This window comes from Trachurus trachurus (assembly GCF_905171665.1).
Source record: "Trachurus trachurus genome assembly, chromosome: 2".
Classification (NCBI taxonomy): Eukaryota; Metazoa; Chordata; class Actinopteri; order Carangiformes; family Carangidae; genus Trachurus; species Trachurus trachurus.
Genome location: NC_139914.1, coordinates 10,349,039 through 10,367,188, shown reverse-complemented (window position 1 = coordinate 10,367,188; position 18,150 = coordinate 10,349,039). Strand labels below are relative to the sequence as shown.

The 18,150-nt window shown below is 45.0% G+C and overlaps 1 protein-coding gene across 2 annotated transcripts in view; it reads left to right on the top strand.

The window, feature by feature from the left end:
* Window positions 1–881: 881 nt before the first annotated feature.
* Window positions 882–18,150, top strand: part of LOC310999751 (prospero homeobox protein 1-like) — a 31,610-nt gene continuing 14,341 nt past the window's right edge. Inside the window, exons 1-5 of one of the 2 annotated variants that reach the window (XM_083990305.1) lie at window positions 882–1,858; window positions 5,214–5,626; window positions 5,762–6,391; window positions 6,710–7,972; window positions 11,800–11,907. In XM_083990305.1, coding sequence (XP_083846431.1) covers window positions 5,276–5,626; window positions 5,762–6,391; window positions 6,710–7,972; window positions 11,800–11,907 — 2,352 coding nt within the window. In that variant the 5' untranslated portion in view covers window positions 882–1,858; window positions 5,214–5,275. Of the gene's footprint in view, window positions 1,859–2,802; window positions 2,887–5,213; window positions 5,627–5,761; window positions 6,392–6,709; window positions 7,973–11,799; window positions 11,908–18,150 lie in introns of those variants that run through there. The other variant, XM_083990306.1, reaches the window with a different exon arrangement.

The following is an 18,150-nucleotide window of genomic DNA, read 5'->3' as shown; positions in this document are numbered from 1 at the left end:
TCTTGTTGTTTTTTTCCCGGAGCTGAGCTGTGATCTGTCTCATGCCGTCCCTCAAAAAACTGGACTGAATATGACACAGATTTTGACACTGGCTGCCTTGTTTAACAGGCATTTTCCTGTGAATGGATTATTCTGATTAACTCGCCCGAATAGCTCTGTTCCCTTCATAGACTCTGAGTGTGTGGTTTTGGTTTTTTATTCATCTGTTGAGCGCCTGTGGATTTACGAGTGATGCGATACAAAAATAGTCAGTGAAATAATTCTGGCTTTTTTTCTCCCCGACCTGCGCACTCAAACGCACAACAGTGAATCATATTCATCAATGAGCCTCGGCGCTGTGGGAGCCTGATGGAAACTCAACATAGCAACGGCTACAAACTCTTTACACTTTTATTTAACTAGATCAGACTGATAACAAGAGCTCGGAGTTTTTCATAGAAATTGTGACAAGTTTATATTTTTGTTAATAAATAAAATAAATGGCGCTGGTGTGTCTTCGAGCAGCCTGATTCCTTAAAGGCCTCTGGTTGTTGTCTGCAGAAATTCAGTGTTTGCACGTTGCTGTGATGATTCATTTCACAGCTCTCGGTGCGGACAGCCGAGCTGCGTTAGTGGAAACGGAGAGAGACGAAGCGAGACTCCGCTCTGCCGAAGTGTCCTTGAGCAAAACAGCTCCGGAGGTTACCTGACCTCAGGTCTGATCTGTGGAGAGGAGGGGAGTTTCCCCACCAGAGGTTTTCTGGCCTTTTTTCTGCGTTTTGTGAAACTTCGTGGTGGACAGGGAGCAGCGCAAAGAGAAACTCGGTTGTTTCCAACAATGCTCACGCAATTCCAGCTGCGTAAAAGCCACGAGGGGAAGAAAAAGAGACATAAAAGTCATTAAACCTGTGTTTATTGAAATCTTAGTCATCAGAGCTGAGCTCTTGCAGCGTACCTGTACATACACACTGCTGGTAGAAGCTGCAATCAGTGAAATCAATGAAAGCTGAACGAGGCTCTTAAATTAAAAGCTGTCGTTTTAAAGTTTGTTTTTATTGTATAACAGAAGTCCACATGTTAAATGCATTTCTCTGATGTTAAAGTGGTGTATAAGTATTACAGACTGAGTCGTCAACTAAAGAGAACAAATAGATAAATGTAAAAACGAATCAGGCTTACACAGGAAAATGATCACGTGTCCTTAAATTGTGCTTGAAGTGAATCGGGTAATTGTTTCTACAGCGGTTTTCTGCAGCGGCTCCACTAATGAGAAAAGTTGGGTGAAGCTGACTTTCAGTTTACCCTCCGCATCCCCCTCTGCTCCTCTCTCCTCCCTCTCTCCGCTCTGGCTGCGCGCTGTTTTCTGGGGGGCTCCTTATAAATAAAATCCAGCGTCTCCGGCTCCTCTTCCTTATTGGTCAGGTGGAGCCGTTACCTCACTCAGGGGCCGGTGACGCAGCGTCTTCACGTATCCTTCATGTGCGTCTCTTCTTGTTTCTTGTTGAGAGTCTTGCCATCGCGCACAGGGAGAAAAACGGGATTCGCGACGAGTCGAGAGTGCCGGACGGACCGGGCGCGCTCGATTACTCCACACTTCCCATCCCGGGAGGAGAGCGGCGCACAAGAGCAACCTCTCTCTCTTTCTCTCTCTTTATCTCTCCCACTCTCTCTCTCACACGCACACAACCTCTCCGAGTCTCTCTCTGTCTCTCTCGCTCCCTCCCGTACACACATTCACGCCCGCGCGCACGCACGCTCTGCATACGTCTCCACTTTGCCGTGGTAAATTACGGCATTGATCTCAACGGCGAGTGCGGATCTGTCTCTTGTGTTCGCCCTTTCTTCGACGGAGCGACTTGGAGAAACGCTCGACAGAGAAGTAAGTAACAAACTTGTCACACTTAACTATTTACCGCGGGCGTTGTTGTCACTAGTGGGCTCACACGGGCCGTGTGTGCGCGCTTTATGTGTGTGATTTGTCCGATCGCATCGTTGTGTGTTCGGTGTAACTTTACTTCCACGGGTGGTTCGTGGAGACGCTCCATCCCCGTCACACACCACGGATCCAGGTGGTTGAAATGAAATTTCCACCAAACTGTTTCTGCTCTTGTTGACTTTTGTGCGCGTCACTCTCACTTTGACCGGCACCGTGAACGTGGCTGCGTGAACTGAAATCACAGATACAAGTTTTGATTTTTTTGTTGTTGTTGTTGATTTTTTTTTATTGTGTTGACCGTCTTGGTTGTGGACACTGCTGAGGTCCAGTCGATGGACCCACGGTCCTGTCGTTGTTGTTGTCTTGTCGGATCATGAACAAGGAGAGATGAGTTTTAAAATCCTACTGCTCATATTCTCTTCCTCAAATTAAAACAAAATGAAGAACAATGACTGGATGAGAGATAAACTCTTTCTGCTTGGTTAAATAAATGTCTTTAAATAATTTAAGTGAAGTTAAAATTTGATCATCTGCAGGCTGAATCCTCATTAGTGTCGCCAGAACTAGAACAAACTGCCTCCTCAGCCCATCGACTCAAACTTTCACCCTTTAATAAAAGAGTTAAGGTGGAACTATTCGATGCTTGCAGCCTCTCCTGTTGCAGCAGGGCAGCTGCTGTCTGTCATTACGGTGGACTATAATGATTGTTTGGAGAGTGACAGTCGTCTCTCTGCTTTTGCCGTCTGTACCGCCGTGCGTAAAAGCAGCAGCTCGTGTGTTGTGTCGGTGGCTGGACAGCGGTGCTCCCCGCTTAGAGCGCACACAGGCGGCCACAGCGACAGGGAAAGACGGGGATCCCCTCAACACCGAGGTGCCACTTTTTTTTCTCTCTTTTTTTTTTGATATGGCATTTTAAACAAAGATTGACTCCGTTATTTGGCTCCTCTCAGACGCACAGGAGGAGGTAACAGGTGTGCAAATAAGGAAATGTTTGAATTCCTAAAATCATTTTGAGCCAGGTTTTAATTTTTGTCATTTCAGCCAGAGGATGAAATCATGATAGATAAAGACTCAAATTAATTTATCCAGGAGCCACCAAAGGGCTGCAGTCATTTAAATGTAAATATGGAAATTACAATCAAACACAGTGAGTTATTCCTGCTCCTCTAATTCAGTTTAAAACTTAAGTTTCCGTTTTGTCACAGAAACCGAACACACACACACTCTCACATCTCCTTTTAATTCACCTTTCACTGAAGCTCTTTTAATGCAAAATGTGCAACTACCTTAACGTTTCCCACTTGCTGTGTACTGTGGTTGGATAATTAACAGTTTTCTGTGACACTGCAATATTGTCAGTGTTCATAGAAAAGACGATAAAGACATATTTTCTTTCTACTCATGCAGACAGGAAACATTTGCTCTTTTTTTACACTGATAAAGCCTCAGTTTGACCTCCGACACAAATTTCAAAATAACCAAGTTTTCAAGCTCTTTGGACCCCGCTAATCTAAACTGTTTGTCTCTCACTCTCTGTACCACCCCTCTGTGTGTGTGTGTGTGTGTGTGTGTGCCAGACCCCTGCACAGAGTAATGCCAAGAAACCAATAATGCAAACAGTGAGCAATGTGTGTATGCATGCGTGGACTGTATGCGCGTGTGAGTCTTGTGTATCTGGGTCACTGCTGGCCACTGTGCTGAGGGGCTGAGTGTTTTTCTGAGCACCTCTCGTCTCCAACACTGAAACTCAGAGTCACATTCAAACCAACGCTTCTCCCTGCATTTCATTTGATAATGGCCCTGCAGGAACACAACAGTGTCTGCTTTGTCGCCTGTTGTTGGCTATTGCAAAAGCATCTCATTGGTGTCCTTGATTCAATCCGAATGTGTGCATGTGAGCACGTTCACAATTTTTGTCTTTCAATGTGTGACTGATTTTTTTTTTTTCCTGTCTGAAACCTGCTTCACTCCCATGAATGCTCGACCAAACTGTTGTAGGAAGCAGCTTTAATTTGTGAAATATTTCCCTAGACCTGACCCTGAAATCATTTGCAAAACAGATGCAAACAGGTAACAAGGAAAACGCTGTGTGAACGTACAGTACAAGTGCAAGCAGATACTACAGAATAGTAGGTTACCATTTACCTGTCCAAAAATAGCCAACCTTTCTGTTTTGTGACACTTCTTAGACAGTTTTTCTCGTCTTTGTATGCTATTACTGAAATTAATTAAATGTTGAAATTAAGCTGGGTATAAAGGCAGTCACTTTGATAGTTTATAATATAGCCTAAACTTTATGGACATTTTTTCAAGTGTCTCAGTCAGTGTAAAGCAAGCAAGGTGAGAGTTTTGAATAAGGATGAAGCCAGACACACCTAGGAGAGTTTTTTTTTTACGTGTTTCCACAGCATCAATAGATCAGATTTACTGTGGATTAGAGAAGAGCTGGTCACTAATGTCGAAAAAAGAAGCCTTTCACGTGAAGTGCACAAAGAACTTGACAAAACCCTATAAGAATTTAACTTATCCTGTTAAAATAAATTATTTGAAGTGCAATAACACCAAAATTCACTGTTTTTAAAAATGTAAGATAAGTACCTCCTGCTTTCAAATCAGGTGAAGAAGCAAAAAAGGAAAACTAACACAAAAGGGAGGATAGAAAAACCTTTTTTTTCTAGGGAGTGAAGTGAAATCCCTCAGACAATAAGAGAGCCTGTCGATTCTTCACAGCTCCTCACAAGATGCAGAAATCAAGGTTACACCTCAGGGGGGAGAAGAAATGGGAAATTATTTTGGTTATTACAGGCAGGTGTTAGCTCCTCTGTGGGAAAATCTCCTTGAACTATTTTAAAGAGTGTGTTGTTTTTCTTTCACACACTTTAGTTTTTGGTCAAGAAACGCGCTGTGAGTAATTTCTTTTGTATTCTGCTCAGTGTGTGATCGATAGAAGTGGCTGCCCCTTTTGCTTCTGTCAGGTGTGCTGGTTTGTGGTGCTCGAGATGATTTTTCTTTTTGAACAAAAGCTAAAACAAGGACTGAAGAGATTTGATTGTTAAAGCCACAAAACGGTCAAAACCACATCACTGATTTTGATAATAAAGCTTTTTATCATTTTAGAGCTACAACACCTAGCAATGCTGAATATTTTATTCAATTCCCTAGGAATTGATCAACTCTTTGTCAGTGTTAAGCTGCCAATGATAATGATCACTTGATCACAGAATTCTGCGAAAAGACAAAGAAGTGATATTGAAAGGCTGAAATCTAACCGTGTTTACTTGCTTTCATTGATGACCAGGTAACGCCCCCCACCCACGCCTGTGAGGACCCTTGGTCATGTCCGTTTAGCTGCCCTGCGGGATGCCTGATCATGACAGCACAACCCTCCTAACCAGACAGACGAAGCGCCGACGTGTCGACATCGGGGTGAAAAGGACTGTGGGCAGCGCTATATTCACCCGCGCCAGGGAGACCCTGTTCGACAGCATGAACCAATCGCACGGCCCCGATCAGGACGGAGACTGCTCGTTGGTCAGCCACGGCCACGGGGGAAGCAGCGGGGATGGAGAGAAGTCAAACGTTTTGAGGAAGTTGCTGAAGAGGGCCAACTCGTACGAAGAGTCCATCATGCCTTTCCCCGGTGCCACCATCATCTCTCAGCTACTGAAGAATAACATAGGGAAGAATGGAGGGAGTGACTCAGGCTTCCAGGTACATTCAAACACTTTCACTCAATAAACCAATTAGATGATTCGTTAAGTCACTTTAAATCAACCCAAGGCACAAATAGTCTGCACCACTCATTAAATCATTGACTTAATTCATTAACTGTTTATTAAATCTCAGGGGAGTGGAGCTCTGTCCAGTGGCGGCTCAGAGATCCAGGCTGAGGACGCCTGCAGCAACTCGTCCCGTGACCAGGACAGCCCGTCCGACTGCCTGTCTCCTGGGCCTCCTCATCCTCCTCCATCTTCCTCTTCCTCCTTTGGACGACCGCCGCCTCCTTCGGGCCTCAACTCCCACGCTCCCTCTCAGCCGCTCTGCCTCTCCTCCTTCGACCTGGACAGGCTGTCGGACGAGCACCTTCGTGCCAAGCGTGCCCGCGTCGAAAACATCATCCGCGGCATGAGTCACTCGCCGCTGGTCCGGCCCAACGGCGGCGACCACAACCCAGAGAGCAACCGCGAGAACGAGACCAGCAGCAACAACAGCAGCAGCAGCAACGATCACAGAGGGGACGGCGGCGGCCACAACACCAGCAACCACAACCACATCCGAAACGACTGTCCATCGTCCCTCCTCAGCTCCCCTGGCTCGCGGGCCGGCGTGGTCAGCGTGGGAGAGGTTTACAGGGAGAATAAGAGAAAGCAGCGGCTGCCACAGCAGCAGCACAGCTTCACCCAGCTGGTGTGTTCAAGGCAGGAGCAGAGGCAGGAGGAGAGGCGGCAGCTCAAACTGCAACTGGAGGACATGCAGGTTGGTTTGTTCTCTCATACATTCACACAGCCGGTGTTTTTATCTGCTGAGCAACATATTTGATTAGTCCCTAGATTTCAGGGTCCAACCTTTCAAAGTGGAACAATGGGAATAAGACAGCATGTACATATTCCTTCAATCTGCAGCAAGAGCTGATGTAGGAGAATCATTGTTTGTTTTGCACAACAGCAGAAGAAATATCATGAAATGGGTAGCAAGTGATGTGCACAAAAGCAAAGTGCACCATTTTAATGTTATCTTTGTATGTTATATCGTTGTACATCATGTCTCTGACATTTTCTATCCTCTCCTGTCCAGAAACAACTGCGCCAACTCCAGGAGAAGTTCTACCAGATCTACGACTCTGAGACAGAGGAGGAGGAGGAGAATGGCGAGAACGGAGAGGTGGACCGAGGAGGAGAGAGAGAGGAGGATGGCAACTTGTCAGAGGACAGCATCCGCTCTGACGGCCTGGAGGAGAGACACCGGGACAGGGGCCGGCACAGCCACGACGAGCTGTCTGAGCTGGACCCGGGTCTGTTCCTGGACCGGGCCCGGGCCCTCCTCCGGGAGCAGGCCCTGCTGGACGGAGACATGGAGGAAGACGTGGACGGCAGGGAGGAGGAGGAGCGCAGAGGAGAACGGGTGATGAAGAGGAGAGGTGGAGCAGCAGGGAGAGGAGGAGGAGGAGGAGGAGGAGGACGGCAGTTAGCGGAGACACTGAAGCAGGAGCTGAACTGCGCCGTGTCGCAGGTCGTCGACACCGTCGTCAAAGGCTTCTCTTCACCCAAACAGGCCGTCGCTCACGCTCACCATCACGGCTGCCACAGCAGCACGCCGGCTGCACCCTCCTCCTCCTCCAACTCGTCCTCCTCGTGTCCTCCGCCTTTCGGCCCCCTTCCCTCGCTCACCCCGGACTCTCGCTTTGGCAACGGGGCCCTGGCGCTCACTCTGAACGGTGACGGCAGCCCCACCCCGAGCTACCACTCCTCCAACCAGAGGCTGCACTGCTTCGGCGACGTCATCGTCCCGAGTCCGCTGGATTCGTTTGGAGGTCTGAGCGGCCGGCTGAGCGGCGTGCCGACGCCTAACGACCAAACGGAGGCGCTGCCGCTGGTGGTGCGCAAGAACGGCGGCGGCGGCGGAGGAGAGAACATCAACCCCTCTCTTCCTCCACCCCCTCCCCCTCACCACCCCTCCCTCCACCCCTCTCCCCTCACGGCCTCTCTGGGGTTTAGCCCTCCATCATTTCGCCACCCCTTCCCTCTCCCCCTCATGGGCTACCCCTTCCAGAGCCCCCTGGGGTCGCATGGGGGAGGGGCCGGCTACCCTCCGGGGCCCAAGGACCACCACCACCACCGCGCCTCCCCCGATTCCATGGACATGACACGGGAAACCGTCAGCCTCAGAACCAAAATGACAGCCCTGGGAGGGGGCCATCTTCACCACCACCACCACCACCACCACAGGCAGAGCTCGCCCAGCCAGCACGGACCAGAGGGTCTGTCCCTGTCCCTCATCAAGTCTGAGTGCGGAGACCTGCAAGACATGTCTGACATATCGCCCTACTCAGGCAGCACCGTATCCTTGTAACTGTGAGGTGTTGTGTGTCTGTGTGTGTTTGTTCTTGCATTTACATGAGTTTTAATAAGGGTTAATATCTTAATATCCAATATTTCCCAGCAACATACTGCACACTACATCCTAAATTTTAATTCAATTTTGCCATTTACTGCCATATAGACTACAGTACAGTAGGTATTTTATATTATATACTACATTGGACATGATAATCAGCAGGAAGAACACATCTAAGATATTGTTTATGCAATAGGAAAGCAGAGATTTTATTTCTCTGCTCCACAAGAGTCACATTTTTACCACAGTCAAAAAGACTGAGACGTCTTGCAGGCAGCGGCAGCAGAAAGTCTTTAACATCAATTAATCTGCATTAATTGGTTCCTGCTCTAACCCTCTTGTTTCCTCGCCGAGTGGGGAAGATGAAAAGGGGCGCGCCGGGTCTTGCAAGAGAGGAAGATTAAACAGGTCGCACGCTGCTCTCTCCAGCTCTTTTAAGTCTGTGCAGCAGGTTGTGGTGTTTAAAGGTGCTGAGAGAGGCTAGCGAGCTCTCTCTTCAACACACACACACACACACACACACACTGTTCCCACTGTCTGAGACACTTGTGCTGTTAGGTTCTCTTTCATCACAAAGACTTTGTACATAAATGCTCAAAGCAAATCATATTTCACCGTGTCTGTGCATGTGTGTGGATGTGTGTGTGGGTCAGACCTTGTACATAGGAGCTCAAAGCTAATCATATTTCAAAGAGCGCAGCACACAGACAGGTGAATGATTGGCCTCATTGACGGAAGCTTTCTAAGTGTGCGTTTTGGCTTTTGTGTGTACGTATGTGTGTGTGTTTGAGTGGGCACACATTAGGAAAAGTGTAATATCTAAAATACACACACTGACAGTTTGTAGCTAGCTGTCTCCTTGTCAATCACTAGTCTTCCTTCCATTCGCTGGCTTTCGCTCTCAGTTGCTCGGCAGCTGTGTGTGGTGTTGTTTGCTACACACAGACACACACATAGGAACACATACTCCCTTTCATGGCGTGTGCACGAGGACAGGTGTTTGCAGGTAGCTGTTTATCTTTTTGTTCCTAACCTTTCAAACGGAGAAGGTTTCTCCCGGCCACTACGCATGCACACACTTTTGACTGCATACACACACACACACACACACACACACACACGCGGCGCGCAAACACAAACGCATGCACGTTTGAAGAACAAAGTGAAAAGAAAAATAAGACTTTGAACCTGACTAATAGGAACTCCTTACAGCTGCGATGAGGATTTGATCACAGTGTCGTCTTCAAAGCCAATTTAGATGTTGCTTTAATTAAAAAAAAGGAAAAATTTGACACATCTCTTGATCCTGCTGAGCTGTTTCATTCCAAAATGCTTTCCTATTCATTTGGAGGAAAAAAATATCTTTGAAATTGGACATTAGTATTTCAAAGATAGTGACCACCCCTCAACCTTCCTTTTTTATCTGAGACACAATATAGGTTTTCACTACACTCCTCAGTTTAGTGCTTATTTCATAAAAACTTGAGCTTAGACTATTCAATTAGTGGAAGAAGAGGAAACCAGCCACAGCCATTATGATCCATGTTGAAGTTCTACATCAAGTTTAATGTGGAACACTTCTTAAACACGAGGACTAAAAACAAAAAAAACATTTTAAAATTTTTATAATTTCTGTTAGAACTCCTTTGTGTTTCATTTTATTTCACTGTGTTTTGCATCGATCACACTTCACCTGAAAGGCACAGGCACCCACACAAAAGCAGCTACGCACGCTCTCTCTCAGGTCTGTGTATCTTTAATCCTTTGTACAGAGCTGAGCAGATGTCCCCCATTTATTTATGAAATACACACACACCCCCACACACACAACCACTGCCGCCACCCCCTATACACACACACACACTGACACACACACACACACCTGGCAGCAAGGTCAAGTTACAGCTGATGATACACCTGGTGTGTATCAGGATGAATACAGGCCGCAATAGGAAAGAAGGGGGGAAGATGAAGAAGAAGATGAGGAGAGGAAGAAAAAGAGCAACACCAGTTGCTTTGTTTACTCACATTAGCTACTGACACACACACACACACTTGCTTTTTATTCATTATGGTATTGCTTCACACTGATTACTCTGAGTCATGTCTGTGCTTTAGTGGAAGCGTGTGTGTGTGTGTGTGTGTGTTGCCTGACCTAAGCGCACACCAGCAGTGACAGGTTGGTATGAATGTTAACTAGGCGATGGTGTTGTTGTCCGTCTATCTGACGTATCTGCTGCCAAATGAATGAAGGATGACAATTTGACTCTCTTCAGTTACCGAGGCCAAGTGAGCAGTGTTTTGGTGCCGTGCTGATATGTCACATACATACAACATTCAGGTTTATTTTGGTGTCGCAGCAGCTGAAGGAACATTTATGTCTCAGTGAAAAACAACATCTACAACTAGTGGAAGTTCATTAAAACTCATTAAGCCAGATTTTGATGACAAAGTTCACTGACAAACATTGAACGAATCTATCTTCTTTTGAATAATCTGATATAGAAGTGACTGATATTTTATTTATGCACCATTTGTGTTGAATCAGAGGTCACAAACCAATCAGCACCTTGAGTCGGTGTCAATACCACAATAAAATCAGACTGAAACTAAAATGTCTACTTTCCCCTCTGCTTCCTGTCCTGAAGCTGCTCCACCTCTCTTTTCTTTAGACTTTATCCACTCTCTCTCCCTCTTTTCCCGTTTGCTGATGCGACTCTCCCTCTTTCCAGCCATATAGGGCCCCTGGGGTTTCTGTATGCGTGCGTGTGTGTCTGTACCAGTGTGTATTTATGTGTGTATTTGTCTGTGTGCTAATTGACCTTGCAGGGGGTTCCATTGATTGCCTCATCTTCTCTGATAGATTATAGGGCTGTTAATGTGGTGGGGAAATGGCAGCGTGGTGGGGCACAGCTGTTGTCACACACACACACAAATGTCGCACACACACATTCGGCGCCCCTGCAACCAGGGCCTCCACAATTATTTTTTTTCCTTGTTGAGACAATGGGATTGACATCGGGGCTGCAGAGTCGGCGAGATGCTGCCGTGGATGTGGGATTTGATCCAAAGCCAGCAGGTGCTCGTGTTTTCTCTCACTATAGGTGTAAAATGGCACATCTATCCGTCTCTGGGCTTTGGAGGCTGCTCACAGCACTGCTGATTCTTTTTACTGTGCTTTTTGCAATTTCTATAAAGTGCAACGATCTTCTTCTAATCACATACATAAAAGTCATGGAGATCTGCTGTCCTCACCTCAGTGCAGGCTATTGTATACGGAGCATTATCCAAATAATTAAGGTATAATCAAGGAGAAAGGAGACATTTTTCTTGTAGTTCTCCATCATCTGGACAATTAAAGCTGCTCAAAGTTTTTCAGACTTCTCTCATGTGATCTGATGCTCAGAGTTTAGTTGAAGATGCTGTGTCCATAATGGATTTTGTGAGGAGTAGGAGTGTTCAGGTAGCTCGTCCATCACTGAGACTACTGTGGTTTTCTACATGACGCGGTGCAAACCAACCTCTCACATTTAGTTCCATTAGTATTTCTCTGACTTCTGTCTCGACACACTTCCTCAATAGTGAGGTTTAAATGCAGAACTTCAACGTTAAACTGTTGTAGTAGAGGAGACGTGTACACCCTTCTTTGCAGCACGTTATTCCAAAATATCACTTAAACCTTTCACTTCTGAACTTGATGGTAATATAATGTGCACTGAGAGTGAATATGTTCTAAGGCCTGTTGGTTCCTTAACAGTCTTGTTATTCAGATTCAGGAGGGTTTGTCTCCCAACCACCTGAAGAAAGCCAAGCTCATGTTTTTCTACACCCGCTACCCTTCCTCTAACATGCTCAAGATGTTCTTCTCTGACGTCAAGGTAAGACATTACCCTCCTCCTCTCTTCTTCTCTCCAGCTTCCTCTCTTTTATGAACCTCTCATCACTGTTTTCTCTAAATTATTATTTTTTTCTCCATCTCCTTTCCATTCAAGCTTCTCTTTTGTGTTATTTTTCATCCGACTTTACAAGACTTTTTTAATTTCACCCTGAATTTAATGTACTTATTTCTCTTGAGATTGTAGGAGATAAAGTGTTTTTTTGGAAAAGGTTTAAAACAATGAAACACATGGCTTAACCTTGATAAACTCTGTGCAGGCAGGCACACACACACACACACACACTCACACTGACTCATACAATGAACTGAAAATCAGCGAATGAATGAAAACAAAATGTTTGTCTGTTCTGATTTCTATCCAGCGTGTTTCTTACTTCTTCTGCCTTATCATTTCATCATGCCGAGCGCATTGATCTGCCTGAAGAAGTTTGCTCATATTGGTCATGGATAGACAAAAACATTATGAAAGGCCAGATAAAACCCTGGCATCTTTAGAATCAGATCTCAAAAACCACATCAGTGTGTTTTTCAGTGACAGATGGGCCAGATGAACTATTTGTATTTGTCTTTGTGTGACACATGAGGTCTTCAGCTGGAGAGACAATGCTCCTAAAAGTCCAACTTCCACCGTCAGCTGCCTCAAACTCATCTGTGTATTTCCATCGGTTCAGTTTTGTTGTTTTTGTGCGTTATTCCGTTATTTTGTATGTGTGAGTGTGTGTGTGTGTGTGTGTGTGTGTGTGTGTGTGTGTGTGTGTGTGTGTGTGTGTGTGTGTGTGTGTGTGTGTGTGTGTGTGTGTGTGTGTGTGAGAGAGAGAGAGAGAAAGAGAGAGAGAGACCCTATAGCGCAGATGGGTGCTCCAGTCTGTCACGTCTTTGTGGCATAATTAGAGTTTCTGGCCTTAATCGGCCTGGGGTTAGAAAGGGGAGGGGTGATAACGCCCACTTTCCCTCTCACACACATACTGTAAGCACACACACACACACACACACACACACACACACACACACACCCTCCCTCCAAAACCACGACACACACACACACACACACTCAAACTCTCCCTCTGGCTCCCTTTCACCCAAAACACTCACAGGCTACACACTTTCACTCTCACTCCAGAGGATAAAATGAGAAGTTAAACAGAGCGTTGCTGACAGACGACAGGATGCACAGGTAGAGAGAAAATAAATAAATTAAAAAAAAGGAAAAGAAAGTCACCGTGAAGTGTACAGCAAGACAGGGAAATGAGTGAGAAGGAAACAGGAGATTATGGAAAGTGCATGTGCATGTGTGTGTGTGTGCGTGTTGCGTGGCGTTTTGAGAAAATGACAGAGGGAACGAGGGGAGGGGAGGACAAACAAATGAGAGGGATGACAACAGAACAACAGCTTTAAAACAAAGGCGCTGATTGTTTTGTGTTTACAGGCTGCTATGTGTTTTGCAAAAGGAGCATACGGCTCCTCCACGGATTCAGGACACTGTATTCAAATGAGCATCCACACACACACACACAAGCACACACACACAAGCTGCCCTTTGGCTCCTATCTGTGGTGACCACTTCCTCATGGCAGTGCCACATCCTTATCGGCTGCCATGGCAACAAGGGTCGCTGGGACACCGGGTTGCTAGGCAAACACAAGGTTGCTAAGCCTACCTGCTCCCTGTACGAGCAACTCTGATTTGTCATTAACTGGGATCCATTAAGTGATAACAATGGGCATCGTGGCAGCCGGCTACAGCTCGCTTCAGTGTTATTGAAGCAATGAAAGGACAAAATGATGGATTTCACTGACCAATCATCAAATATCTGCCAAAGTGACAGAGATAAAACTTTTATCTCTCCAAAAAAACTAAACTTTCTCACTGTTTTTTGTGACATTTAAAGCTGAAAACAAAACTAAAAAAGATTAAATGCAAACCTTTAAATAACTTCTTTCCTGCATCTTCTCATCTTCAAATCTGATTGAATACATTCACTCAAGCAAAGCAAGAGAAGCAAACACTTCAAGTTTTAAAATTTGAGACGTTTTGAGAGCAGTTCATTTTCTGAGTTATGAGTTATTCAAGTGGTTTAATATTTGAAGGCTTCGCCTCTTCTCAAACTTGACCAAAAAGAAGAAAACAAAGAATGATCACAACATAAATGAACTTCTGAATCTCAAAGTGAGTTCTAGTGAGATTGAACATGGTTGTACTGTAAATCACTAAAATGTATTTCTAAAGGTTTCCTCAACCTTCAATTACGGGCAAAGAAAAGATAAAACCGTTTAAAACTGCTTTGTGCTGACATTGATCATTTTCCATAATCAGCTTACTTCCTCTGTCTAAGTAAGACTTTCTATTATTTGAGTAATATGCTTAACATTTATGTGGCCAAATAAACTGTGGCTTTGGGGTTTAATTTGGGAAATGAATAAATTAGGACTAATGAGTTAATACACACACTCAGTTCACGAGTTTATCTTGTTGAGTGCGATATTAGCTTTTACAATTAATCTAGTCTCCAATCTGTGGGTTTATATCCAAACCGATATTCAATTAATCTCTTCATCTCAGCAAACATGGATTTAGATTAGGAGATGTTTGCAGTGCTCTGGCCTGCCACTTCCCTTCAGCAGATGGACGGTATTACTGCTCCGACTTGTAACTGCAGTCAGAACCACACACATAGGACCGTATGGGATTTAAAGGAATGAAAACATGTTTCTATTGGAATTTATTGTCTGAGGTTTAGGGAGCGACAGATATACAGTGTCGCTCGCAGCTTGCGGATAAAGCAAAACAGATGTATAGATTTAGGATAAAGCTTTTTCTTTCACAGATCTATACGTAGATAAGGAGATAGAAGCCTGTAAATACTTTGAATGGCAATTATTCCAAAGCGCCAACAAACAGGATTTCATTTAATGAAATTTTTTTTAAATGAAACCCATCAAAACACCAAAACCAAAAATCCATTAGCCCGTCCCTCGATAGTGCCCACCTCAACTCCTGCATCTGTGGCTCCTGGGCCAAACAGCACTGGTTCCTCCTGAGGATCTAAATATTACAAAATGGTTTAGAATTTTTAAAAGGACAACTAACACTGGTTTCTGCAGACATCACTCAAATAGAATAGATTTGCTTTTTAATATCTTTTCAGATGTGTAAGAATACACATTAGATGTTGTAGTGAGTATTTACAGCAACAAGTCTCTAACTGTGTGAGGCTGTGACAGAGAAACAAGATACCAGGTTTTGTCCACACAGATAATACTTGTCAGTGCTGCCTCTGGCTGGTTGTTACAGTGGATTTGTTGACAATGAGAAGAACATGATGCGCCAGCCGCATCATCTTTGAAGACAGTTTCTTGTTCTTCATATCTTAATATGCAAATAATGATTTACAGTCAAATTTAGTTTTAATTGAGTCGTAATCCCAGTTAATCCATCAAATTCATCTGTGGGAGGAACTCTGCAGATATTATTTTTGCTTAATAAAAAATGAATCATGGATAATCCTATTTGTGTTGAACAAGGCTGTTCTTTTCAAGGCTGTGTGTGTGTAGGACTGAGGAGAGAGAGCACCCTGTTGCTGTCTGTCTGTGTGTGTGTGTCCTGTCTCATTGTCCCATTGCATTCATTACCCTCATCATTACCATATTTCTAAAATCCGGGTCAGTGTCTCTTTTTCTTCTTCTCTCTCTCACTCTCTCTCTTACTCCCCCCACCTCCTCCCTCCTCCTTCCCTGGGAACAATAAGTAGCATGTGTTAGGAGGATCAGGCAGATTCACTGTAAGGGAATTAGGGCCCTGAATGGCTTCCCCTAATTGGACTTGAATGGACTTTGTCTATGGGAAACTGGTTCTTAAAGATGAGCCTCTTACACACAATGTCCCCCTCACTCGGTGTGGGAAGTGGGTTGAGCTGACAACTGTTTTAGGCACAGATGAGCAAGCATGCACACACACACACACACACACACACACACACACACAGGCCTAATTGCACAGTGAAAGCTCTTTGCCTTCTGACCAGACAATCATATATGTTAGCATGAGACGCTGAGGTCGCTGCTGTCTCGTCTTGAGAGAGTCAGTGAGAGTAATTAAGACCTTGTTAAGACTGGAGGAGTTAGGATTAATTAGACGCTCGCTGGCCCAGGGAGTTCCCCCCGACTCACACACACTCTCACTCATATGTTTCCTGCCAGCGGAGTGTTTCTCCATGCTACACTCTCCCAAACACACACACACACACACACAGACACCAAACAGGAAAAGCGGGGACACATTTATCGAAGAGCTCTTAAGACTCTTCGCCTCGAGAGTCTGAAATGACATCTCCATGCCACCGTCTCCGCAGGAAATCAATTAGCATCCAACCCACGTCTCGCCCCGTCTTGTCAGTTTGAGTTACATAGCCAGTTTGGCAACGTGATGATATGAACCAGCAACAGTTCATCTGCTGATACCGATATAACTGAACTTGAGTAATTACCATGTGTGACTCCTCTAGATGCATTTAAACTGTAATCACTAGAGGCTGAGGAGACTGCAGAGGCAAAACATGCACTGATGAAATGAGGAAGAAAAGATTTATAATAATTGGACGTTGTTAAAGCTTTCTTAATTGTTATGCATCTTAATTCCCAGACAGCTACCACATTGTGAGCAGTAGGTTTAAGGTTAATAAGAATAAACTTTCGCTTAACATCTGAGATCAAACTGTGGACTCAATAAAACGGTGAACTGTTGTGATTATATACAGTTGTGCCTATATTTACTCCTTAGTACTGACACGCGTTAAAAATTAAAAACAGCTATGAATATGTGAATTTCTATGCAGCTTCCATGGAGCGTATACTGTCGAGTGAAGCAGAAAAGCCCGAAAACATCATTTGAAAAAGTTCCTACAGCAGCTTTTCCTCCAGGATGCACAGGAAACCTTCAGCGTTAGAACTCGTGGCTTTGTGTCGATCGTGCAGATTCGCGCTGTCCTCTATAAAATGTGCCGAGCCACGGCGAATCTGGTTGAAGTGGGCACATTCTTAAAGGATGTGTGTGTTTGCCCTTCTAACATGGCCTGGGGGGGGCTGACGACACCCGCCGTCAAGGGGGAAGGCGAGGGGAGCTGGGGCACCCTGACACTTTCTCTGACACACTCTTTCCCCCTTTTCGTTGTAAACAGAAAATGGCATTCCTCGAGCTCAGCGTTTTGACCCCCCCACCCTCCCTCACACCCCACCCTCCATTCTCTGTCTGTCTTTTGTCTCGTTTTTTTGTTTTTTGTTTTGTTTTGTGCTGATGGTGACGAGCTGGATGGGACCAGGAAGGGCAGGTGGTCAGCTGTCTACATATGAAGTCATTCTCCAAACAGATCAATCGTCCTGTCCAAAAAACAAAGGATCAGGTGGAGAAACACTGACACCTGTCCTTCCTGTTGCAACCTGAGGTTTTGACAAATGCACAACGTCCACAGGAAGACCTTAAAGATCAGACTGAAGTGTTGTCTTCAGTCAGATGTTTAAGATGTGCATGTAGCCATATGCAGACCCTGCAGATATGGACAGGTGACAACATTTACATTATGCTGACCAACATGCACCCTATGAATTGACTTTAAGATTAAAAAATATATATAAAAATGACATTTGAGAAGCTACAACCTGTATATTTTTTATGATAATTGAATATTAAAAATAACATTTAGACTTCTATCCATTGCATAAGTATTGATAGAGTTTAAATCAGTTTTATATGGGTTAACAGGTTTGTGTACATGTGTTTGCGTGTCAGGTGGCTTTTTGTGTTCAAGGATGGACAGATGACAGCGTCTTGTGTGTGTTTTAATTGCTGAGTTATCACGTTCCGCTCATGCAACCATTTGTGGGTCAAAACACCCACCCATAACAATAACACATACACACAGACACACACATGTACACTTTCTCCTCCTGTCACTAGGCTTTTTAAAACCGACTCCCTTTCCTTCTGCTGCAGACACACACACACACACACACAGCAACACACCGGCTCCATAGTTATGCTCCATTATGTCACCTCTCTGACCGCTCCTGAAAAAATATCTCTTTCCTCGCTGTCATCCTCTGCTCGCCCCCCCCCCTCCTCTCTTGCTGCATTCCTTTTTCCATGCTACCTCACTCCATTCATCGCTCTCTCACTCCGTCTCCCTCTCTCTCTCTTTCCCCCTATCTCTCTTGCTCATCCCTTGTTCCTG